Here is a 10,071-nt window from a genome sequence, read left to right as displayed (position 1 = left end):
TGAGGTGGCTGGAAGGGTGGAAGGAAACTGCGCCCAGAACTGAGTTGGAGAAGAAGGCGGAGGTGGTGTTGGGGAGATGGGCTTTTGTTTTAAGGGCTTCAGCCATATTAGATGACCACCATGAGGAGCCAGCAATTTATACTAGGGCCAGAACCTATCAGAACTAGGTATCAGTTAAGGCATAGATTCCTAATTCACATTAGGAATACCTGAAATAACTAGGAATGATTAAATTCTCTATTCTTAGAAATTCTTTTATATGTAAGTATACTAACTGAAAAGAACAATAAACTTCTTTGACACCTTTAGGACAATAAAGAAGAAAGAAACTGACCTACTGCATTTTCTCCTCCCTAAAGGTTCCTTGTGTATAGAACTGTACAGGAATATCATAAATTTTAGCACGTTATGTGGCTAATCAATATTCAATTTCAAGAATGCTATCATCTAAGATTAGAAAATTAGGAAGAAAATATATGCAAAACAGTCTGTACTGGCAACATTGAAGATGATCTCATAGAAGATTTGATGCAATTTTTCAGTGAGCAGAAGAATTCTAAGCAGATCATTTTCATAGTGTTCGCAATGCTATTCCTGACATATACCATACCGAGGGTATTATCTTTATTCTGCATTACATTTTCCGGAAAAAGAAGTTGTGGGAGATAAAAGAATGATTCTTGAAGTCTGAAATCTGTGAAAAAAACAGAACAACACGTGAGATGCTGTAAAATGAGGCACATGGTTAGAAACGGCCTTTGCTGTCGAGTGCCCACAGTTAGAACCATCATTTCTACACAAGCTGCTCACGCCTGCTGCACGGACCGACGCAGACCTGGGCTTTCTGTGGAAAGCTACCTCAGCAAGAGTGTAAGCGTAATTAACTGTGAAATACAGCCTGTTAATCCTAGACATTCTTCAAATTTATAGCTAGTTTAGGTTTTAATCTGGAGGCAAACCGTGCTGGAAGAAACAGCTTTCTTCTCCTAACATGGTCCAAACACAGGGGCACGCACCACAGAACCCCGAGAAGAGGCCTGTGCTTTCAAAGCAAGAACACACGCCAGCTCGGCAACAACAGCGTCAGTGCGCACACTGCAGAGCAGAGCCGCGACCACGGCAAGGCCGACGCGGGCGGAAGAACACAGGCCACCCAGAAGCAGAGGCGTCAAGGGAAGGGAAGAAAAGGAGCGGCCGCCTCATCCCAGCAGTCGCACCCCCCAGATTTCAGAAGGCTTTAGATTTGCGAGACATAGCCAAGCCCGCAATTAGGATGCAAGCATTGGCTGACTTCAGGACCACAAAGAACAGTAACAGAAGCAAGCCAAAGAATTAGTGAGGGAGGAGGCACTCTTTTAGAAGGTAGAATGTTGCTATGGTAATTGTTCCATTTGAATAACTGCGTCTGTAACTAGAGATAAAGATCTGGCGTAGGGCTCACGACTACCTCAGACTGAGTTAACTTGCCGCTAGAAGCAGCAAAGAACTGAGAAGGAAGAATAGTGGAGCACGTGTGTTGTTAAGCTAAGTGCCTCTACCGTTCCCGATGAAACAGGCTTCCCGTGATCAGTTGGAAATATTTTAAGTAGTAAAAAACAAACCAAAGCAAAGCAGACAAAACTAAACTAACTTTTTTCTTCCTTCAGATTCTATACTTCAATTAATTTTTCCACAGTTCCACTCTGTTTTCTCTTACATGCCCCCACCCCTCCCAATGAGGATTGAGCCCAGACAGTGCTTGCTATACCCCGAACTTGAGACAGGGTCTTGCTAAATTGCCCACGTGGAACTTGCAGCATTCAGTCCCGCCTCAGCCTCCCAGAAGCTGGGATTTTGGTGTGCTCCACACCTCAGGCCCTCTTCCACGCCAATGTTTTTTTTTTTTTTTTTTTTTTTGGTGGAACTGGAGATTGAACTCAGTCCCTTGCACTTGCCAGGGAAGCGCTTATTCTACTGAGCCATCTCCCCAGCCCCTAACTATGCCAGTGTTTATTAGCACAGGTTTTATGCATTACTCAAGTTACAAAGAGCTGTGACTTTTCAACTGACACCCCACAAAATTCTCTGAAGTTAATTTTTCCCATAAGTTAGAGCTTTCTTTTGACGTCTGCATGTCTCCATAGAATTTTATATGTTCACAATTATATTGCTAATGTTAAGCAAAAATTAGAACTTAAGTTGGTAATAGTTTAGAAACTCTTCCAGAAAACTAAATTGAGTTTTACATAAAGTGGAAGAAGAATTTTCTAGATAGTATTTAAAAGAGCATCATAAAATTTTCGAGTGTGGTTAAGATTAAAAGGTGCTGCTGGTCGATTCTCCCGCGGAGCCTTACTGACAATTCCCCTGCAGGGGCTGAGGAGGAGGGGCAGCAGGCAGAGCTGTTCCACCTGAGCTCACCTCCTAAGTGGCTGTTCTGTTGCCAGTCTTGAGACTATGAATGGCCGAGAACACCGACAACTTAAAGCAGCAGACACAGCGAGACTATAAGGCTGCGAGTAACTGAAATACCGAAAAATTTTTAGAGAAAGAAAGCAAAAGTTTTCTTCTTGTTACATAAAGGTAGCAGTTTCAAATCTCTCCTTCTTCTTAAATGTCATAAAAAAGTAGGTCTTGTACTAGTTTTATTTCACTTGACACTTAAAAAGCTCTGACACGAAGTCCAGCACAGCGCTCCAAGCACTCACGTCTGGAACCTTCCACGTATGCCAGGTGGTCGGGCAAGGGCGGGGGCCACAGAGCGGATCTGGTGGCTTCGGGGCTGAGGGGTGCTGTGGCATTAGCAGCAGGACAGCCTGGGCATAAACCCTCCACGTGGATTTCTGCTGGGCTTTTGAAAGGAGCAGTTAAATGCTTAGGAGTTTTTTCTTTTCTTATTTTTGTTCTTTTTAATTTCTTGTAACTTTTTTGTTCTTGTTGTCTTGCTTTTGTAACCAATTTTGCAGGTTTATATCTGCTAACCTAAACAACTAATTTGTATGATAACATCATGTACTACAGCAACCATTTTTGAATTCCTGTAACTTTAATGAAATTTTGTATGGTTTCTAATACTTTTCTTTTACTATGTTGTAATCTTTTAAAACAAACCCTCTCAACATCAGATATAGGAGAGCTGAAGCAGTTACATGAACTTTTAAGACTCAGATCATATTAGTATTTATTAGTAAAAATATAATTTTTAAGAATCAGGACAGCTGGGTGCGATGGCAGGGCTGTGATCCCAGCACTCTAGGAGGCTGAGGCAGGAAAATTACAAGTTTGAGCCCTGCCTGGGCGTAAAGAGACTTAGTGAGACCCTGTCTCAAAATAGCAAGGGTGGGGGTACAGTTCTGCGCAAAGGCCACAGCTTAATCCCCGTACCGCAAAACCGCAAAGAAGTACTTACCCTGAAGAGATGTGTTTTTGCTTGATATTTTAGATCCTTATGCTAAAAGATCCTGATTATTAATGATCGAACTATTATTAATCACCTAATGCAGAAACTGAAATTACATTTATCTGGAAAGTATTCTTAAAAATATAAGTGGAAGGAAAGCAATTTTCTTTAAAAGCTAAAGTCTGTCTGCTCGTGGAATGTCTTACACTCTCCTGCCCTCCTCAAATTTCCAGAAGCCACCAGTAAAACCTCTAGGAAAGAACGGTAGGAACTAACATGCGGAGTCCAGGAAGCCGGACGCGCTGGGTGGCAGGGTCTGCGTGGCCACCGTGGAGGTGGGGGGCGGCGCGGCGGGCTTCTTCTCGTCCTCCACGGCGTCCTTGGCCAGCTCCGCGGGCTGCGAGGCCGCCGAGCGCCCGAACCTGGAGAACAGCATTCCTCCGAGCCCCTTCCCGATGCTCGCAGCCCCTGCGTGCCACAAGAGAGGGGTCACTGTGCCAGCCAGCGCACTGGGGCCGGGAGCACCACCCACTGGCGGGGAGCAAGCCCTAGCCATGTTTTCCCGGGGCGGGGGCATAAGACAGACTGCAGGTTTCTAAACACAAATGGTGCTGAAGAGGAGAGCGGCACGAAGTCTAGGCCTGCAGCACACAGGAACGCACACAGAGGAGTGAGACGTTCAAGTCACTGTTATTAAAACATTTGGCAAAATTAAAACTTCTACTGAAAGAGCCACACCGTGGACGTGGGCGCATGCTCACTACAATGAGTCTGTGGCTAAGGCACGAAGAGCCACTGCCAGGACCCGTGCGATGAGACGGCAGGCCCGCGGCTGTCGCCTGGCTCTAGCGCCACCGTGTGGCTCTTCACATCCAGGCACCCCGCAACCAGACCAACAGCTTCAGGGGGCACCCGAGGACCAGAGACTACACCCTCGGCCACTGGCGCACTGGGGCACCGTCTTCGTGGCCCTGGGCGAGCACTCGGCTGCAGGCTGCAGGCGCAGCGCGGGCCCGAGCGAGCGCCGGCTGCCTGGCACCCCTCCCACGGAGGGGCGGCGCAGCCCTGGCACCCAGGAGGCGCTGCGGGTTTCCCACGAAGCGGCCAGGGCGGACTGACTCGGAACCTGCTCGCTCGCACAACCGCGCTTGCTTCTGGCCCGCCGGCTGCTTAACACCCTGAGAAGTGCAGGACCTGCTCTGGGCTGAGCGCGCGGAGCTCCTTCCTGTTCCTCACTCCGGAACCTCACGCTAGGAGGCCGGCTGCACAGAGCATTTTCAACCCCTCAAATTTCATATCCACGCAAAACAGGTTTCTGTCCTGAGGAACATGCACGAAAAATTACCCAGGATGCTGGCTTTGCCGATATTGGTAATAGATTCTCCGTAGTGTCGCCGGGACAGGACCGGTGAGGTCACAGGGCTGGGTATGGTGGAGATGCCTTCATTCTCTGAAACTGAGGTAGGTTCTTTGGCTGGGTTGAGAAAGCTTGGCTTCATGTGTTCGTAAGGTAGAGGGTTTGAAGTATTGTACCAGTGGATCTGCACAGGTGAAATGTTGCTGTAGTGTTTCAGTATCAATGGTTCTAATCTGTAAGCCTGGATATAAAAAAATTCAAAGAACACAACATTAATGCTTAATGCCTGGATTTTAGCAAAGCAGTTATTATTTTTCTACTGCATACTGAGTAGACCTGAGAGAACTGTAAAAAATGGATATGTAGTTGAAACATGTGTTCGTTGACAATATGAGGTTGGTCTAATTATATATCTTCAATGAGATTATTTTAGGTTCTGGGTTTTTTTTTTTTGTTTACTTTTTTTTTTTTTTTTTTTTTTTTTTTTTTTTTTTTTTTTGGCACTGGAAGTCAAACTCAGGGCCTTACACTTGCCAGGCAGGTACTGCAGAGATTATTTTTAAAAAAAGGAGCTGAAGTTAGCTGAGGCCAATCATGCCTAATAATTTATTTTTCAGAGAAATAGATTGATTTTTATTATATTCTGATCTCTTTTAACAGTTTATGTAAACCTCCCCAAAATGCAACAAACTACAATCTGGAACACACCACGTAAGGTCAATTTTTAGTATTTTAGAGTATCTTATTAAGCTCAACCTCTCTCCTTCCCTGCTTCCCTTCTGTCCTTTTTGGTTTTTAAGGTAGTCTTGGTATATATTTCAGGCTGACTTCAAATTCATAATGATCCTCCTGCCTCAGCCTTCTGAATGCTGGGATTATAGGCGTGTTCCACCACACCTGGATTGAACTTAATTTTCAAACAGAGTAACACAGTAACACCAACAAAAGACCGTCTGTCGCACGTGACATAGGTATGATGAAGCAGCAAAGTTTGTACTCTGGCTGTAGAAAGGAGGCCCTTTCTTCCTGTGTATCATGTAAAAGAGAACAGGTAATGTTTGTAAAAACTGGCTACCACTGTTTGCACAAAATAACAAAAAGCATTAACAGAACTTGGAGGAGCTGGGGGTACTTTGCACAGGGGGCCCGAGTTCCATTCCTAGTACCCAACAATCTGAAGTGCAAACCGAACTAGAGACGAGTTCATTTTTCATGTTAGGAGACAATGGGTGAAACGAGGGTGTAGTACTAAAATGCTCACGCTCTAGCAAGGCTTTTTATATATACTTTACTCAATCTCAGTAACCCTGTAAGGTGAAATATTATCTACATCATGTAGGTAAGGTACACCTCAGAAGTGACTGGCTAAGACCGGATAGCCCGTATTTGAGTCTAATGTGAGATTCCAGTTATAATCCTAGTTGAAGTTCATTTCTAGCTGTTCGGTTCCTGATAAGTCATTTCTTAAAATGTGATGGCGATAAGTCTTTATCATATGAGTGATTTTACAAGATTTAGGTGCTCATGTAAAAGTTCCTGGTATTAAAGATCTTTTAGAAAACTATAATTAAGCTAATCTTCTGAGAATAAATAACATTTAACATAGCTGGTTCTACCGTTTAGATATCGTCAGGCTTGCCCTTCAAGGGATTAAAGGAAATAGTTTCTCTGGGTGGTGCTGAGGAGCAAGCTCGGGCCCCCCAAGCAGACACCTGGCCTGAGCTGCACCCCCAGACTGCTCTTTCCCTCTGTAAAGCAACTTATCTGGTATAAACTGTTATCCTGAACATAAGATCTTTGGAGGATTGACATTAAAACACATTATTTACAATACAGATTCAATAAACAGTGGAAAAAAGCCAATTAGTTTACACTTCATAAACTATACTACCTTTTCATGTGATACGTAATACTTGCATATTTTCAAGGTGATACAACATATTTCAGCATTGTAGTATGCTTTAGAAAAAATAAGTAGGGTTTTTAAGATTTATGGTTATTGGTATCACAACTGGATAGTCTGAGAATGTACTAGACTCCTGTGCCTTGTATTAATTGTCCAGATAATATTTTTATACTGAGGCACGATATACACAGATCACCTCTAAGGTATTTCACTTCGTGAACCCTGGATGAACTAAAACTCAGTTCTGCAAACGAATCAGACAGATGAGCTTCTGCTGTTATTAATTCACTGGTACCCACTAAGGTTTCTGTTGGATTCTTTTAGGAACAATCTAATACTGAGGAAAAAAAAGTCTGCAGTGCAACTCACCACTGGATCTGTCGGATGAAAAATATTTAGTAAGCGGTTACAAATCTCTCTAGGTAAAATATGGTCTTGACTTCCAGTGTTGCCTGGGCGGATGCCACGCAACGCCAAAAACACTGCGAGTGGGGATCCCATGCAGAAGAAATTTTCAACCTAAAATGACAAAGCCATCCTACATTTAAAACATGGTGGAGTGTTATTTTCAAGAAACTTTCGTACATGTTGTAGAGTAAAACACAAATGATTGTCTCTAAGTATACTTCTTTTAATAAGCTTTAATTATTTGACAACTCCTGAGCATTCTAGAATAATCTATCTTTAGGAGGAATTTCATTATTTAAGGGCAAAGGGCAGAAGGGCACGCTGTTGGGCGTGTTCCACAGTGACGAGATTCCCCGAGTCTCCTCCTTGCTAGGTGCTGTGATGGGGAGGACCAATCAGCACCAGTAAGGCAGAGCTCCGCACCCGAGTTGATCTCGCTGTGGGGAGATGGAGGAGGACACACACACAAGAGAGGAGGCAGTGCTGGCAGTGGCCAGAAAAGGCAGAACAGGATTTCCACAGCTGAGGTGGGGACACTAGGCGGGGAAGAATGACTGCCAGACTGAAAGCCATGTGAGCTACAGCAGGGGCCAGAGAGCACCTGGTCTGTTTTTGAGAAAAGAAGGCAATGACGGAAAAATTGTGTGTGTGGGGAAAATGTAGCCTAGGACGACAATATTCAGAGAGCTTTGATTGACTAAGGAAGGCGGACTAGGAATTAAATGTATGGAGGAAGTAGAAAATGGAGAGAAGATAGGACTCTACGGGCAGAAACAGAGGGAAGAGATCACCTCGAGCAGGGCAGAAGCTGTTCTAGCAGTGGAAATGGGAGGACTGAGCGGAATCCAAAGGATGGCCTGGAGACAACAGAGGCGGAGTGGGTGACAGACCAGGTGTGGGTCTGGCTGACTGTGAGGACAGCGGTCCTATCAGCTGCGCATGCAATGTGAGGTTGGCTTTAACATGGAATATGCGCTGAGGCTACAGGACAAGAGTTATGGAACTTGCCATGCTGTCATCCAACTCTAAGGATCCCCACCAGAGAAACGGCACTAGAGTCAAGACCATCCTGCTTGTTGAGGACGTGCAGGCGTTAGAGGAGGGCTGTGTGCCACAGGGAGTGAAGGAAGAGACCTGTATGTTTAGTTCACGTGATCTGAGAAACACATTTCCGCGAGAGGTAATACGGAGCGCTAGACAGGAATACACCTATACGAAATGGGTGTCAGGAAGCGCAGGGCATCTTCCGTCTCCTGCTGCACCTGAGTCACCCGCTGCTCAGCTCCAGGGCTGCCCTTTCCGACGGTCGAAGTCAGCGTCCACAGCTCTGGGCTACCTTCTATTTCCCCAGCATCACTGCCTTTAACAGGTGATTCTGATGCTCAAAAGCCAGCTTCCCACTGCTCACTTCAGATGCAACGTCCTTACTGCTGAGTCCTGCAAGCTGCAGCAGACTAGACCTGCCCATCTGCCTTGGGTTTCTCTCCCACTTGGAGGGACTGAAATGCAGTTCTCCATTCCTGCAATCATGGCTCATTTCCTTCCACTATTCTCACTCTGGTCAACTAGACTGTCACAAGGGCCGGGGAGATGGCTCAGTGGAGTAAGTGCTTCCCTGGCAAGTGCAAGGGCCTGAGTTCAATCCCCGGTTCCACAAAAAAAAAAAAAAAAAAATCCTACAAAGTACACACTTCCTACATTTGTCTCTACTTTTCTTCCCACTCCTCCAAATTATTTGGGGCTTCCTAAGGTGCTATAAAGTTACATCGCTCTATATATCTTTATTTTTTTGAGACAGGGTCTTGCTTTGGAATTCTCAGCCTCCTGAGTGCCGGGATTACAGGCATGTGCCACCATGCCTGGCATACCTGTGTTTACATGTTCCTTTTATACTGAATAACATTTCTCCACTCTTCTGCTTTGCAAAATTTAACCTATTGAGATCAAATACAGATGTCACTGCTTGTAAATTTTCCAGAGAAAATTAAAACCTCCTTCTTCCACACATGTATCTTTGTGCACACCGCAAGTGGCACAAAGGATATTATGGTCCGTATTCTGAGGTTGGGGACTGACTTCTCTATTCTTTTCTTTATAGAACCCAGGAAACAACAGTGTCCAACACATGACATATATTCAATAACTATTCACAATTAAGCACGTGCACCATAAACATTTAACTGCTTAAGTAATGAAGAACTGATCACTGCTCCTTACCTTAAATTTTAAGGCAGGGGCTTGTGTCATGGAGGACGCCTTCAGCCCGTGCAGCCGCTCTTCTATTTCCCTCAGGCTAGGAAGGGTACGAGGTTATTCAGCATCACAGGATAAAGCAGTACAGCGTAGCTTTACATCAGTCTGTCTTCCATTGGTTTATAAAAAGAGGGTGGTCACCCGCTGCCAAACGCCCACATTAACAAACGCCCCTGCTGTACTACATAGTCTGCAGCAGCACACGGAACAGTGAGTATGTTATTTCTCCACACCTGCTGCGACAGTGTCTCGGTGCAGAGGTGGGAGTCAGGGCCCGCAAGCAGCAGGGAGATGCCTTCCTGCTGAGGTGGCCAGCCCAGCTTTTTAAAAGGTAAAATACTGGGCATCCAAATATATATATCTATATACCTTTTAAAAAACCACATTAAATGGTTAATATTTTGTCCATTTTTTCTCTTTTTTAAGAATGTGCTTTTTAGGGCCAGTAAGATAGCTCAGTGGACTAAGCGCCTCTTAGACAAGCACAGGGACCAGGGTTTGATCCCTGGTACCACCTGCCGTACCAGCCCAGCTGGCCACTGAGACCGAGTGTGGTGGCACACGCCTGTCATCCCAATGCTGGGGAGGCTGAAAACAGAAGAATCACTACGAGTCTGAGCTGTGTAGTGAGACTCTGTACCAAATACATAAAAATAAATAAATAAATATGTGCATTTCTTTTCCATGCATAATAACAAATCTTAAAGAGATATTTTCATTTCACCATCTCCTGACTTATTTCAATTTTTTTTTTTTTTTTTTTTTTTT

The 10,071-nt window shown here is 44.7% G+C and overlaps 1 protein-coding gene across 1 annotated transcript in view; it reads right to left on the bottom strand.

Moving 5' to 3' along the window:
- The window catches only part of Ddhd1 (DDHD domain containing 1), a 73,906-nt gene that overhangs the window by 8,395 nt on the left and 55,440 nt on the right, over positions 1–10,071 (bottom strand). Inside the window, exons 9-13 of the mRNA XM_023723743.1 lie at positions 9,268–9,343; positions 7,012–7,161; positions 4,725–4,977; positions 3,656–3,847; positions 611–694 (exon numbers count right to left, since the gene is read on the bottom strand). Coding sequence (XP_023579511.1) covers positions 611–694; positions 3,656–3,847; positions 4,725–4,977; positions 7,012–7,161; positions 9,268–9,343 — 755 coding nt within the window. The remainder of the gene's footprint in view (positions 1–610; positions 695–3,655; positions 3,848–4,724; positions 4,978–7,011; positions 7,162–9,267; positions 9,344–10,071) is intronic.

Source organism: Octodon degus, unplaced genomic scaffold (genome assembly GCF_000260255.1).
Source record: "Octodon degus isolate 3935 unplaced genomic scaffold, OctDeg1.0 scaffold00102, whole genome shotgun sequence".
NCBI lineage: Eukaryota > Metazoa > Chordata > Mammalia > Rodentia > Octodontidae > Octodon > Octodon degus.
Note: the sequence above shows the minus strand (reverse complement) of the source record. Positions and strands in the feature narration are given on the sequence as shown.